This window comes from Macroventuria anomochaeta (assembly GCF_010093625.1).
Source record: "Macroventuria anomochaeta strain CBS 525.71 unplaced genomic scaffold BU25scaffold_32, whole genome shotgun sequence".
NCBI lineage: Eukaryota > Fungi > Ascomycota > Dothideomycetes > Pleosporales > Didymellaceae > Macroventuria > Macroventuria anomochaeta.
This window is the reverse complement of record NW_022985393.1, coordinates 225,800-240,219: the sequence shown is the minus strand read 5'-3', so window position 1 is coordinate 240,219 and position 14,420 is coordinate 225,800. Positions and strand designations below refer to the sequence as shown.

Sequence of the window (14,420 nt, the reverse complement as noted above, 5' to 3'; positions counted from 1 at the left end):
AGTGAGGGGCAATCCAGGTTCCTGCAAGAACAACTGGGATCGTGGACCCTGGATCACCATCACGAACTGCTGGATGTGGACAACACTACCGGCGGGCTGTGGGTGTCGATCCGTTGGCTTTTGCCTCTTGACAAAGTGTACATGCACGACGGGACATGGATCGTACCAGTCTCATAAGATAGAGGGCGGTCGTCACTTGGTGGCTTGGTTCCAGCTGAAGCAGGTCCAACATGCTCTCATAACGATAACGGCCTTTCAACGATTTTGCGACGACTATCATTCTTATCCTAACATCGACTCAATCGCTCATTCATGCGTTCGTTAGGAGGAATGACAGCATTGCGATGGTTGGTGTTGGCTCTTGGAGCACAGTGTGCGAGAGGAGCAGTGGTGCCCATACCCACCATCACGCCTGCACCTATTATTGAGCGACAAGATCCCAATGCGTATGTCGAACCACTGCAGCCTTGATTTTGAACGCAATTGACTGACCAGTTTGACAGTATCGAGCTTGCAAAGGTGTTGCTCACTGCTCTCCCTGCCTCACTACGTCAGATCGCTGCAACGAACATACCCGCGGTGTCGAGCATCTTATGGCATGAGTTTCTAGACGACAACAAACCCGACTGGTTCAGGGCGTTACCTTCGAATATACAAAGCTACCTCATCGTGCAGTATGGCCCTTCAACAGCTTGGCCCACCTCGACACCTATATCGAGCGCTAGCAGTGCTTCGACCACAGCCGACTCATCAACCATAACATCAGCGGCCATCACATCTTCTACCTCGGACCCTGACAGTCCGCCAGCCAGAGACTCTGGACTCAGTCAGGGAGCAAAGATTGGAATCGGGATCGGTGTTCCACTCGGTGTTCTTGCGCTTCTGGCTGTATTGATCCCATGCTGTTTCGCATTCCGCAAGAAGAAGCAGAAGAAACCCAGCGGCTACGAGCCACCTCCTTCGCCAGGATTCATGCCCCACGGTGCTTTCCAGGAGAAGTCGACCAGCTACCAGGAATACCGCAGGCCGCTCAACAGAAGCCAGAGCTGGGACCAAGACGACGAGCTGTGGATGCAGCCTGTTGCAGACGACTCTCAGCACCGTCCGCAGCAGAATGCGTCGAGCATGCCAATGGACGACTCTAAGACCATCGTTGGCCCTCCACTGGTCCACACGCACAGCTCAAACCGTGCCCGTGGAAAGCGGACAAGCTACAACAGCTTGCACTCCGTCGCCGAAGTCACAGAGCCCGACGAAGAGTATACAGCATATAGCCCTCACAAGCGCATGCTCCGCCGCTCATCCATGCCTCTGCGCCCTCAAGACCTCCCACCCGTCCCGGTCGGCGCCAGCATCCGGCGCAAACCTGTTTCCACAGTGGAACCCCACCCGCAGGTTGAATCGCCCTTGACTAGTCCCGTCGCGGAGCGCGGGTCTTTTGGACACTTCTCGCTCCTGCGCCCCGCAATGCTGCACCAAGATCACAGTGGCAGCTCCTCAAGTGGTCTTGCCGCGACGCTCTCTTCACCAGAGGACTCGCGTCGCTCGAGCGCAAACACAGATCCTACAACCCCCGGGTCTCCCATCTCCCCTCCCCCACCTCAGCAAAAAGCCGCGAACACATTCACCACCACCAACAACGATTACGCTACCCCACAGCATGTAAATCCAAACCAACCCACCAACCCCTTCAGCAACGACTACGCATATCTCGAGGACTACGGCCCCGAGTACCAAAACGGGTACATTGATGTTGACGATGGGCTGTATGGGGGCCATAGAAGTCTGGATGCGTATCCCGTTGTGCCGGAAAGGAGTGAGCGCCGGGGGAGTAAGGGGGTGAGCGAGTGGCCGCTTAAGGACTGGCCGTTGAAGAGCTTGGGGAGTCTGGGTCGCGGGCGGAGGGAGAGGAGCCCGCAGTGGGATCGGGTTTATGAGCGGTGATTGACGATAGTCGGGAAGGGTGAGGTGGAAGAGTAGGTGTAGAGATGGATCGGGAGGCATGATGTTACGACGTTCCTCTTGTTGATGATACCATGCTGTTCTTTTTGATACGTACATGTAGCGCCCAATGCGCAGGCATACACACAGTTGCCATGTTTTCTGAGTACATAGGATATACCCAACTGCAACGAGATTGTACATTCAAACCTTCTCCTCGCTTGCCTATTCGACCTGACTCTTGGGCCCGGGTAGAGCGACTGCATCCTCCATGCGTTCTTGTCCTTCAGTCTTTGCTTTCGAACTCTCACCAGTCTTTCCTCTAGCTTTCGCTTCGGCTTCAAGCCTCTTCCTCTTCCCTCTCCGCTTTCTCATCCTCTCTTTGTAGTGGGCCGGGTGCGGATTATCGCCCTGATCATCGTCCAAGCTCAAGGGCGCAGGATGGTGTCCACCACCGCAGCCACATCTGATGCTATCGGCGCAAGACTGGTCGAACTTTCGAGTCCCAGAGCGGTGATGGTGTCGCTGTTGGCGACGAACGATGGATCATGTACCTGCAGTGCGCCTTCGGCTGCGACAAATACTCGTACCTGATGGGTGGGCGTACCTCAATCCCCAGTCCAAGATACTCGTCACATCTGCGCCGAGCCCGTTGCAGTGTCGCTCTGAGCGGACTGTGATGGGCTTGACTGACTCGAGAAAATTACACGTCACGGGATCTGGTCCGTCTTTCCTGCCTTGGGTGATTAGCATGCATATCTCCATCTTGACCTTACGGTCCTTGTACGCGATGCTTGAGAGAGCTGTCGGCGATGCACTGAATACTTCATATATGACACGCAGTCGCGCATCTGTTGTTCTTCCTCACTCAAGTCTTTTTTTCGTGAGGCATGTCGTCGTAGCGTACGTAGACTCGGAGATGTCTGATTAGTTTGCGCATGTATTTGCCGGAGGGGAGGTGGAAATCGAGCAGTTGATTGAGGTCTATGTTATCTAGGGGGCTGCGAAAGTAAAACGAGGCTTTGCGGGCGAAAAGATCCTTGATTTCTAGGCTTACGGCGGGGCCCATGACGTCCGCATCGGAGACATGATTGTGGGAGTGGTTGTAGATCATCGGAGACTTCTGGCTGAAGAATGACGATGGGCGCGCTGCAATCGATCAGGTCCTCGTAGATGGTTTTGCCGAGCTCAATCGGGAACTTTGTATGGAGTGCGTGCAGGAGAGGCTGAAGCACTGGTCCAGAGCATTTGTTGGAATTGCTTTTGAATCTTGTGTCACAGGTCAGTGAATGCTGTCTCGAGAGATCTCGTGGCACTTGGCTTTCGATAATGTCCATGTTTCAATCAAGTAGTAAGAGCTGTTCGTTGAGCGACCATCCTTCAGTCCCCGATGCTATCTCCTCCTCATTCAACCGCAGTGAGAAGTACCGTATTTCTCTGAGCTGCACAATGAAATGTTAAGTCAAGTCATCTGGTAAAACCATATACACACTTCTTGAGCAGAGTTTCGCTAGTATGTGCGCGCTCTGTGTTAACGAAACGCAGCAACTTTTGTTGGATGTCTCCAACGATTGGCAGATATTGAAATATGATCTCGATTGATTGTATTTCTTGTTTTTCTTGTTCGAGAAACCTGGGTCAGAAACCGCCCACAAAAGCTATTGACCCTAGTCCCAATCAGAACGGTAAACAAACCAAATACTCCTGCCCTATATCACCGGAGAGCCACTTCCATCCAACAGCAGATCCATCGTGCCGTGTGTGTGCAAATCGTCGGGGAGAGGGATTTCCAAACATGTTGTCGCTTCAAGGTGCCATTGTCATTCGTCGAGTCGACATGTATATATGTGAAATGTCTGTTCCACCATCGCAAGCGGTGCGTCGCTACATTCGTTACTTCGTGTTCATGTGAGGGCCTGCGCGTCAAAATGTACGACACACACGATGAAATGCGTGGTGGAATCCTCATATCGCACGACTCTCCGTGCCTGATGCATCTCGATGCGGGAGCTTGTTGCATTGCAGAGGCACAAGGTGGCGTAAGTGACCGCAATCGTACTCACATGGCCACACCATCCATCCTGGGATCGTGAAAGGAACGAGGGTTTGACAGAGATGGAGCTTGTTGTTCTCGTCGTGGACGGAAGTATGCCGAGCCCTTCGAATTTGCGTTGCTTCTTCGACGGCCACTGGAACTTCGAGACACGGAAAGAACTGTCTTAGGGGATCAGGGTCGCGTTGAACCTTGCTAGACGATAGGTTGTGAAGCAACCCTGTTTTTGAGACTGCTGTTAGATTTGTGTACTACTGCAAAAAAGCTGATACTGTACAGACTCTTTCTGTGCAAGGAGGGGGTGATGAGGCCTGCGAACAGGCAACGGACGAGGAGCCCTGCTGCCGCTTGCATGATGCAAATTAAGCGAGAACAACAAATCGAGACTTATGTGCGGTTGATACGAGAGAGGAAGATGGCCGATATTTTGGGCGTCAATTTGGTACCTCCATTGTCGTAAAGCTGTGATGAGTTGATCGATTGGCGAAGTGAAAATGAAGGTAGGCTTGGCAGCAAACGGCGAAAGGGACCTGTGCTGACTTCACTTCTTCTTTGCTGCACATGCGCTCTTCCTTTACTGCGCATCGAGGTGCTTTTAGCATGGACACTATGGCAGCCGATCAGCTCAAGGACGCTGAATCTCTCGCTCAACTCAAGGAGGTTGGCGATAGAGGTCGAACAGGACGAGAAAGAGTTGTCCTTCAGTTACGGCTCCGGAGACAAGCAAGTAAAGCTGCGGTCGGGCTTGCCAGATCGTGTCCTGGGTAAGTCGACCGCTATGAAGTGCCGGAGATTCTCTTGTTCAATTGTACACTACTGACAGTTCCACACAAAGCCCGGATCAACGAAACACCTACCCATCTTGGAGGAGTTGCTCAGTTGTGTCGACACTGCGATTGGCATGACTTTGGAAGGACAAGAAGACACGCAAAACCCTAGCAACCCGTCCTGTCTGAAAGATCTGTGCTCAGTCATAAGATGCGGGATCTTGATGAGGGGGCTCCATAGTGCTGGTTTCTATCCTAACCCACAGACTACCACGGTGCTGTGACAGAGTGTAGCATCTTACTGGAAGGGGCTGAAGAGCATTGGCGCTGAACCCAAGCCAAACAGTCCATGCGACAAGACATACGGGTATGAGCGCGGCGCACACAACTCTTCTTGTGATTTCGACACGTACTTCGGCGACTTCGGCGACTTCGGCGTCATCGACAAAGCGAGAGATATACTCAAGCACCATGTGCATAATGAGGTCTTCGTCCATCTACAGAACGTAAGGTGAATGCCGTCTAGAGATGCTGACTTTGCTGACCTGGACAAGACGAGTACCTGGAGGCGACAGCGTGAAACCAATGCCCGCAGATGCGATCGGCTCACCCGGGGGATGGTGAATGTTGCTCGTGATGTCCATTTGTAAAGGGGGGTCGACGACCTCAAGTAGGTGATGCACTCATTTACGACGGATGGCAGGAAACTTTCCCTCTCTTCAAGTTTCCGGATCAGCGAATGTATCCTCCACAAGCTGCACGAAGGTCGCCATAGCCTCCTTCTCTTTATCGTTGTCCTCCCTTCCCCTGTACTCCTTCAGCATCTTCATACCATCAGCGTCGCCTTGCTTCTGGGTCCATTTGTGCGGCGCGTCGTCTCGTCGTCCTCCTCTCCCGCGCCCTCTCCCTCCCCAACCTCTCCCTCCCCGACCTCTGAAGCCTCCCCTTCCGCTTTTGTAGCACCGTCGCTGGTCATCTTCATCAGGCTCGATCGTGGCAGCATAGACGCGCTGTAGTGTAGGTAGTAGGACAGGATATGCCTTGAGGAGTTCTTGAAATTTAGGGTTCGTAGCGAGGATGGAGAAGTCGGTCTTCTTTTTGAGGTAGCATGGGATGGGCGCTGGCGGCGGTGGTTGAGGTATCTCAGGTTCGACAGGTGCGGCTGGTGGTGGCGCAGCTTCGGCGTGTGTAGATTTGTGCACTTTAAAACACGATAAGGAGCAGCTAGGCAAGTCAGTAGTGTCCAGGTCGCGAAAGATTGCGACATTGTACGTACTATGGAAGTGCACAAGTTGGGCACTTGTACTTCTTTGGCTCAGAATTGCACACGCCGCAAAGTACTTCAGACATTCCAGATCAAAACCAATCAGGAGTAAGGAAGCCGGGGTATCCTGTGAGTATAACAGCTGCAAAAGTGTGGACTGGAGGAAGAGTGACAGTCTTCCGGCGCAAGAGTGATGCTTCTTCACTAGTTCCCAATGAGGCTAGAAAGCCCGCGGGCGGCGGACTTCGAATTCATTGATTCATCACTCCACCGCCAAAGCACCCCTCTCACATATCACAATGTCTGTCACGTTGCCGCTACGACAGTTCCCGGCGCGCATAGCGCAGCCGTGGATATGTACAGCATGCTCGCGCTCCCTCACACGCATACCTCGTAGTCCCAATCCCACAATGCCCGCCGCGCGCCGTTGGATCAGTTTGAATAAGACCACGAAAGATGCAAGGCAAGGCGCCGTGCCAAGTATGGACCAGATGCATGCCAGATACAAGCAGAAGAACAGGACGGTCATGTAAGCTCACGAACCCAGGCGCAAGAAAGCAATGGCTGACGAATGCAAGGAACTATGTCTTCAGTGTCATCGTAGGCTTTGTAGCAATTACATACGGCTCTGTGCCTATGTACAAGATGGTATGCTCAGCAGGAAATCTGAGTAGGCCACAACTTACTAATGTAATCTAGATATGTCAAGAGACTGGGTGGGGAGGTCAACCCATCAAGTCCACAACGCACGGCGGCGACCCTAACGTCGATCCCTCCGAACGACTCAAGCCCGTCGAGAATCATCCTCGAATCCGAATCACATTCAACGGCTCCGTGTCAGACGTTCTTCCCTGGAAGTTCGTACCCCAGCAGCGCGAAGTGCGCGTACTCCCCGGCGAAACTGCACTTGCATTCTACACAGCAACCAACAAGTCAGACGAGGACATCATCGGAGTCGCAACATATTCAGTGACGCCAGGTCAGGTGGCGCCCTACTTCAGTAAGATCCAGTGCTTCTGCTTCGAGGAGCAGCGGCTGAATGCTGGTGAGACGGTTGATATGCCAGTGTTCTTCTACATTGATCCTGAGTTTGTTACGGATCTCAACATGAAGGGTATTGAGACTGTGACGCTCAGCTATACGTTCTTCAAGGCAAATTACGATAAGGATGGGCATTTGCGACCGGTGCCCATGAGGTAACTGGAAGAGGGCGGATTTGTAAGTAGTGTATCATATCTGTACGGAAGTTCAACAGCCGTGTGTATACCATGTAAGAGCGAGCGGCACTCATAAAAAAACTAGAGACGTTTTTTACGTTTGTCATGACAGGGTCAAATGAGGCAGGCTTGATCGTGGTTGCTACGCGGATTGGGTGCTCTTGCCCGGTACGAGGGTCTAGTGGTTACTGCCACATATTTAGCCCGACAACAACCAGATATTCCCATCCTAACCCTCTCGCATTATCATTCACTTACCACATACATATCGAGTCTGCCATCGTGCGACTGACCTTTGCGCTACATACATTCGCTAGCCTTACCAAACATTCGTACTATCGCTATTCACCGCTCCTATGCGTCCCAGCAAAAGTAAGACGGAGCCCAAGGGCTCGCCGCCAGCGCGTGGCCCAATCGAACGATTTGGGGAAACCAACGGACCCGCGGTGCTGTTACTGGTCGGTCGTGGAGGTGGCTCTCACCAGTTCCTTATTTCGGAGTCAAGCCTTTGCACCCTCGGTCCTCGCTGGAAAGGCCTTCTTTCGAATCGATCGATAACAAAGTCTAAGAGACTGTTCAGCAAATCTCCGAAGATCATCAACTTGCAGGGAGAACATCCCAACGCCATACGCGTAATCCTGCATATCGCAACCCTGCAATTCACCAAGGTTCCCACAACGCTTGACTTCCCTGAGATCGTCCACCTGGCCGAAGCAGTTGCACGATACGATGCCCATTCGCTACTCGTCAACTATATAGATACTTGGCTTGCGCCTTATCGCGAACGACTTCTTCACCCTGGCTACGAAGAGTGGCTGTTCATCGCCCACCAGTTTGGATATGAGACGGAGTACTTGGAGCTTTCGAAGCATCTCGCGATCCATTGCCGCGTTGACCCAACTGGCAAGCAGCTCCTGGCGCCTGAGACCCCTTTTGTTCTTGAAGGAAAATTTCCAATTGACACACTCGGTACGTTTACAACTAGTAGCCTGACTGGGCTGATGAGACGCATTCTTTGTCCGAGAGTGACCTCGAGATACACGTGCATCCAAAATAGGACACATTGAGCTAACAGTGGCAGAGCATATAAAGGAAGGTCGAAAACAAATACTTTGCACCATGCTGAAGGTCACATACGATCTCTGGGCATCACTGTCTCAGGGCTCCAACTGCAAAATCGGCCGTGAGGACGAACCCAATGTCCGAAGACGCTGCGCAGCCGTCAACTTGCTCGAACTCACCGACTACTTACGGGCCCTCGGGCTGTTCCCCATGCTCAAAACAGTCGAGACTTTTCAGTGGTCGCCATATGACCTCTCGACAATGCTAGCCGATGCAAAGGCTCTGATACCCATCGCAGCGACCCTCTTAATCAGCAGACGGGGATCAGCGCCCGTCGAGTCACCACGACACGGTCAATGTCACATTGGGAGCCAGTTGGCGGCTATCCCAGCAAGAATCCTGAACGACGTAGCCTGGCCAGTTGGGATTCCGACACTGTTGCACATCAAGGACAACGGTGGTGAGTACCGGCTCGACTATGCATATGCCAACCCATGTGCAGACGTCGACGGTCTCGCAGTGCAGCCAATGGAGTTTGTTTGATGAAACCTGCTAACCACCGTGACAGAGAAAATGAACAAGCAGTCGCAACGGAGGGATGAACCCAGTGACTTCCTGAGCAGAGAGAGCTTGCTGGAACGGAAGTTCAAGATGGTTCAGGAGGTTGAAACGGCGCTTGACACGAACCCGAACGTTTTCAATGTGCGATGAGGGCTGTGTAGCGTTTCTATCTCGGAGGTTGTCAGTCTTGAGTTTTCGTGTCTCCACACATGTTCTTGCGCACGTGATTACTCAAGGCTAATCTGTACAGAAGGATCTGCTTGGACTGTACTATCATTCTAAGGTTCTTCAAGGCTTGGTTTTACTATATCCGTGAGCGCAACAACACCCACTCCCACTGCAACCTGCGACTGCCATCTGGACGTCATCTCAGCTTTGCAAATTGAATGTCTCTGCAACATAACCGGTCGCCATGTCTTCAGGGGATTTTTTCGGCGTACTGAGCGCTGTGGCGTTTCTTGTTGTTTGCAGGCGAGGAAGGTCGCGACTGCCCGTTGTGAAGCTGCCTGCCTACAACCGCGTGACTTCCTGCTCTCACCACGTCACTACTTGACCTCACCTCACCTGCTATGCATCTGCCACCAAACCATGAACTGCGAATGGTCAACAACACTGCCACTCCACGGCTGCTTCAACGTTCATATTGATGTGTGCCAAGTTTGCGGTTCAGCACATCGTCACCGTATCATGTTGGGAGTGGCAGAGCCATTGGCGGAGCAGGCTCCGTCGATCGACGATACGGGAGCGGGATCCTCAACCACGATCTCAAGTTGCATGGCGCCCGAAGCCTCCGCAACTGTACGTCTTTTGAGGCGCACTTGTCGACAGCGCGACGACCGCGGTTCTGCGACCGCTGCCCGCGAGTCATCGATGGTGGTTTGAGGTGCCTGCCGTTCCTTTCGGGCCGGCGAGGTAATCATGATGTATCTCGCCGGCACCCAGGGGCATCACGAGCTGAAGACACAGAAGGTCAACAATCGACGTCAATGCAAACGGATACGTCTGCCAGGGCGACCGGTCGTATTTATCATTCACACGGCTTCGTTGGATGCTCAGGCCAAGACTGAGATCAGCAACATCAGATGAGTTTCAGCCACGCTTGGTACTGGCACTCAGAGGTTGCGCGTCGCCTGTTGGATTATTTCCGCGAGACTAAGGTATCACCACGGCTCCGCTCCGCCTGGATCCTGATGCATGCGGAGTCAAGACGGGTACAGAATACAGCGTCACGACAGAGCTGGCTACGACTTTTGTGCATGTGTCTAGACAGAGCGATTGTAATGATGATTCGCGGGGCATCCATGGAATTGGACTGATTGTACGACGGGCGTTGCCGCGATCGGCTGGTTCAATACTTTTGGGACTCCGCACAACGAAGATCCCCAGCCAGCGGACGCTCTGCCTCTGCTTGGCGGGAATTCGCAGCGCGCGGCGGGCGACACAAAAGCTTTGTGCGACGAAGAATCAAGGCGGAATCACGAGCGTTGCCCAGCTGCTCAAGAGGCAGTGTTGTCAAAGCACAGTAAAATTCGTATGAAGGGCGTGTCTCCACCGCCGCAGAATGATATGAATTGAGGCCGTTCTTCCGTCTTGTCGGCCTCAGCGTCGCCTGGGGAAGAGCCAAACTTCAAGCGTGTCTCGCCAATCACAGCAGGGTGCCCAGACCAAGCCAAGATCTTCGGCCAAGCAACACCAAGGCCAAGATTCACCCAGGCAAATCGCATGTAACTTGGGTTCTTGTCCTCTCCTGGGGGCTTTGCTATATCATGCTCATCCCGTCCGCTCCAAATCCGCTCCAAATTCGTCGTTACCAGCCACGGATGCCCATCGAGACGTAGCGCGAACATCGCCGCCTGCCGGTTATGGAATCCCGACACCCGCCGGCGCCCTGCTCGGCCACACACGCTCAAAGCCACAGCAGCAGCCACTCGTCGCCCGCCGAGACCGACTATGAGTGTGATTACAACGAGAAAGACACATACCCGCGCAAGGACAGCACACGGACAGACTGTGCCAGCAAGTCTACATATGGCCACGTTCATGATTCCGTCATCTCGCCATTCTCGCCAAAGACCTCCGCGCCGCCAAGCCTCAGCAGCAGCATCTCCAGCAATGTAGGACGGAAGCACCATTCCGTTTCTGAGATCCAGGAGACACACGACCGCGAGAGCCGGCAGAGTCACAGGGTATCATATCCTCCACGCGCGCATTTGGAAGATCCAGAGAAGGCCAACTCCTATGATTTGCCGTACGAGCACCGCTCGCAGAACCGCGCCTCAGTTCCAAATGCAGTTGTGTACGACAAGAGTGAATATCACGAGAAAGGTCCTGAGGATAAGACCTGGCAACTACTAGTATGTATCCCTTGCACGAGTATGACCTCGGCAAAGACTAATTCCTACAGTTCTATCTCTCTGCACCGGCCGCACTTCTCTCTATCGCAATCACCTTCTGGACCATCATCGCAATTCTAATCTCGCTTGCGCTCTACCCATTGCGCTTCTGCAGCAACCGCCCGCCGCTCTCCACTCAGCTTACGACGTTCCTTGCACCCGCTCTCAACCTGCAACTCCACCTTGTCTACTCGTTCGATGCGTCAGAAAGTTACAGCGTACCAATGCTGGTTATCATCCACCTCTTCTCGCCTATCATCGCGTTCGGTGTTGCGATCGCTTCGTGGACAGCTGCAGGGTTCTGGTTTTTCTCGTCCATTTTGGGCGACCCTGGGGGTCACGACGGCGGCCGTCATAATGACGGAAAGGACTGCATTTTGGGCGTCAGGAATTACTGGGAGAGGTGGCTCTCGCGAGGACTGAAATGATTTAACCTCGAGATTTAAAGAAGAAGCTTTCTAAGAGAAGATTCGATTCGCGCATCACAATTTCACCATTTTAGCGCTCTTCCAGTTGGAGGAGCAGCATTCAGCGGCATGGCATGGCGTACATGGGTTGGAACGGGTTCCAAATGATGAGGAGCTGCTCTGGCATGACAGCACGGCGTTTTGGGTACCTGTACAAGGCTCCTGGGACGGATTCGAGACTTTACTCTCCGTATGATTATACCCCATTCTACATCAATATCACCAATATCAACAACCTCATTCAAAATGAACACTTCGACCCTTCGACTCCCAAAGTCTCATTTGACATATATTATCTCTGCTCTCTTAGCTCTCATGCAGGCAACTGTGTTAGTAAGACTCCAAGCACTCAAAGTCCTTCTTACCAAGCCCTTCCAAGCCGCCACGCGCCCCTAGCAAAACTGACAAAGAACGCAACATTCACAGCCCCAAAGCTTCGGATCAGGCCGTTGGCTTTGCGCGCATGTTATCTTCGCTCTCTCTCCATCGAGTGGTATCATTGGCTAGTCGGACTTCCCAACGGTGACTCTGCGAGTTGCTCGGCCGAGGAGGTTGAGGTGGTTTGAGGGCCAAGGGATATAGAGTTTCCGCCCCTTTCTCAGGACGAAGCGGTGGCTTCCCTTCGGGCCGGTTACGCTGGTCGGTGAGGAAGGGCTAGGACGCGGCGGAGGAAGGTCCTTGTGGCTGTGTATGACATTGAGGGAAAGAGACGCGAAGATTCAAGGATCAATCCACTCTTTCGCCTGAAAATGAATGCCTTTGTTATTGCTGTAGAGTTCAGGTGCATGGTATGTGTGCTGGACTGAGGAAGTTCGGCACCCTCGGCGCTTCCATCGTGATCTCGCACACAGGTCTTGGGAGATCATCAAGGTACCGTTACGTGCTTCGCCGCCAAAAATTTCCCAACACGGTGAAGGCTCAGTTCGAACCGTGCAATTTCCGGCGAGCATGTGGCCCGGAAGACTTGGATCTGTCGATCTTGGCTGTTTGGGAGGTATGTGAGCGGAAGCACTAGCCACAGCTAAGGGACTTGCCAACGTCGACTTTGACACCGAAGACAAGACGGATGTACGGCTTTGTAGCGCGAATGGAGGAGGTAAGGTGAGCTGAGGCTGCATGTGGTTAAGTGAGCGTTCTGCCTTGAATGGAATCAGGACATCTTAATGGTAACGTTCCAGGAGATGGAGCTGTAAACGATGCTATGACGAGTGGTCTTGTGTGATATTATACATTCGTGGCTGTCTAGTGGAAATATTACGTCTAAGTGGCGTGGGTATATGGCGATATGTCGACAATGGGAAAATAAATCGTTACAAGAGAAGAATTGGACGTGGCTGATAGCCGAGTGAGAGCGAAGGAAAATGATGCTGATCAGTCTACCAGGACGTCGCACTCGTCAAGCTATTAAGCTTCAGCCGGATCTCCTTCTCCTGCACGACCACTTGGCCTTTGGAGGCCTTCTCGCTCGTAGTCCGTGATAGCTCTCTGGCCAAGCAGTTCTTGTAGGACTGCTCGATGAGCGAAGTATCGAACTCATGGATATCCAGATCTGGACTCGAGAGTCGCAAACAACTCCGGTCGCTGCCGATTTGCTTCTGGAAGATGTGGTCCAGGAATGCGTACGAGTCATCGAAGGTTTTGTAGCAGCTCGAGCATGCGTAGCCGGCGTTCTCGGCTCTACTTTCTGGCTCTAGCTTGACGTGTGATGTGAACAGAATGCACCTCGCATCAGGAAGTCCGGAGTGTGTCGCAACGGAGATGCATGTACCGCAGTCAGGACAAATCTCTCGGTCGTCGTGGCGGTCGCGCGGTCGTAGCTTCTTCGTTTGGAGATTGCTCCGTTCTGATGAATCGAGGTCTTTGCGTAGCTGTTCGGCGAAGGTGCAGTATTGGATCTTGAAGCGTGGGGGTGGTAGGTATAACATGGATGTTGGTGTTGAAAAGCGTTCGAATTGCGCGTGCAAGGCCTCGAGGCATATGCGGCGGATACTCTTTGCGGTCGTGACAATGTCGTCATATGGTATGGATACTGTCTCGGATACGGCGCTGTCGCAGAGAAGTTCGCGGACCTCGTATTGTATGCGAATGAGTTGGGCATCAAGTGTTGTATGACACGTAGCTGTTGAAGGTCAGTCCGCTTCAATGACTTCAAGCTGTTGTTACATACAGTCACCTTCCTCGAACCTTGCACCAAATCGCTTCTTCCCAGTCTCCATAAAGTATCTGACTTCACGTCCTAAGTTCAGAGCCTTTGCAAGGACATCATCTTGGCTCTTGACGGCAAGGCGCGACCATGCCGAGCGTTTGTGGCCGGACTTTGCTTCCAGCTGTTCATAGAGTTCGTACGCGTTCTGGAATTCGCGGTCGATGTCCCAGAGCAGAAAGGACGTGTGCTGCGATTTGTTCCAGGTGACAGTCATCTTTCGTGATTAAACAATTAATTCGTATAAGCATCAAAAGGAGGGTAGAACGGATTGGAGGAGTGTATAAACGAGTGTGGACGAAGCAGGCTTCAAAAAGACATGTATTGCTGGCGGATCTCACTGCATGCGGATCGAAATTTCAATGAAAGCAGAAAAACCTCTCTCCTTCAGAGCCACGCGCGGAGACTCTCGAAGCTTTTACATCCTTTTGCACCGCGTCATACGATGCATGAACCGCGGCAAAATTGACAGCTGTCAGTGGAAATGAGCGG

General features: G+C 52.7%; 7 protein-coding genes across 7 annotated transcripts; 4 read left to right on the top strand and 3 right to left on the bottom strand.

Annotated features, from left to right (window-relative positions):
• Window positions 1-330: 330 nt before the first annotated feature.
• On the top strand, window positions 331-1,944 carry BU25DRAFT_461380 (uncharacterized protein; the record flags this gene model as incomplete). The annotated part of the gene is made up of 2 exons (XM_033710437.1): window positions 331-446; window positions 504-1,944. 2 exons carry the CDS (start codon window positions 331-333, stop codon window positions 1,942-1,944), a joined length of 1,557 nt encoding a protein of 518 aa, XP_033558389.1.
• Window positions 1,945-4,861: 2,917 nt separating this feature from the next.
• On the bottom strand, window positions 4,862-5,369 carry BU25DRAFT_163131 (uncharacterized protein). The gene has a single exon (XM_033700747.1). The coding sequence runs from the start codon at window positions 5,256-5,258 to the stop codon at window positions 4,962-4,964; it is 297 nt and encodes a 98-aa protein (XP_033558388.1). The 5' UTR covers window positions 5,259-5,369; the 3' UTR covers window positions 4,862-4,961.
• BU25DRAFT_163130 (uncharacterized protein) lies at window positions 5,370-6,174 on the bottom strand. Its single transcript, XM_033700746.1, has 2 exons — window positions 6,038-6,174; window positions 5,370-5,985 (listed from the first exon to the last, which is right to left on the bottom strand). Exons 1-2 carry the CDS (start codon window positions 6,109-6,111, stop codon window positions 5,481-5,483), a joined length of 579 nt encoding a protein of 192 aa, XP_033558387.1. The 5' UTR covers window positions 6,112-6,174; the 3' UTR covers window positions 5,370-5,480.
• A 135-nt stretch (window positions 6,175-6,309) lies between these two features.
• On the top strand, window positions 6,310-7,616 carry BU25DRAFT_399430 (uncharacterized protein). The gene is made up of 3 exons (XM_033704941.1): window positions 6,310-6,554; window positions 6,604-6,673; window positions 6,725-7,616. Exons 1-3 carry the CDS (start codon window positions 6,325-6,327, stop codon window positions 7,223-7,225), a joined length of 801 nt encoding a protein of 266 aa, XP_033558386.1. The 5' UTR covers window positions 6,310-6,324; the 3' UTR covers window positions 7,226-7,616.
• Window positions 7,401-9,150, top strand: BU25DRAFT_163068 (uncharacterized protein). The gene is made up of 2 exons (XM_033700745.1): window positions 7,401-8,211; window positions 8,324-9,150. Exons 1-2 carry the CDS (start codon window positions 7,599-7,601, stop codon window positions 8,845-8,847), a joined length of 1,137 nt encoding a protein of 378 aa, XP_033558385.1. The 5' UTR covers window positions 7,401-7,598; the 3' UTR covers window positions 8,848-9,150.
• Window positions 9,151-10,454: 1,304 nt separating this feature from the next.
• Window positions 10,455-11,802, top strand: BU25DRAFT_163034 (uncharacterized protein). Its single transcript, XM_033700743.1, has 2 exons — window positions 10,455-11,219; window positions 11,270-11,802. Exons 1-2 carry the CDS (start codon window positions 10,728-10,730, stop codon window positions 11,684-11,686), a joined length of 909 nt encoding a protein of 302 aa, XP_033558384.1. The 5' UTR covers window positions 10,455-10,727; the 3' UTR covers window positions 11,687-11,802.
• A 1,170-nt stretch (window positions 11,803-12,972) lies between these two features.
• BU25DRAFT_163045 (uncharacterized protein) lies at window positions 12,973-14,255 on the bottom strand. The gene is made up of 2 exons (XM_033700744.1): window positions 13,893-14,255; window positions 12,973-13,844 (listed from the first exon to the last, which is right to left on the bottom strand). Exons 1-2 carry the CDS (start codon window positions 14,143-14,145, stop codon window positions 13,102-13,104), a joined length of 996 nt encoding a protein of 331 aa, XP_033558383.1. The 5' UTR covers window positions 14,146-14,255; the 3' UTR covers window positions 12,973-13,101.
• Window positions 14,256-14,420: the final 165 nt, after the last annotated feature.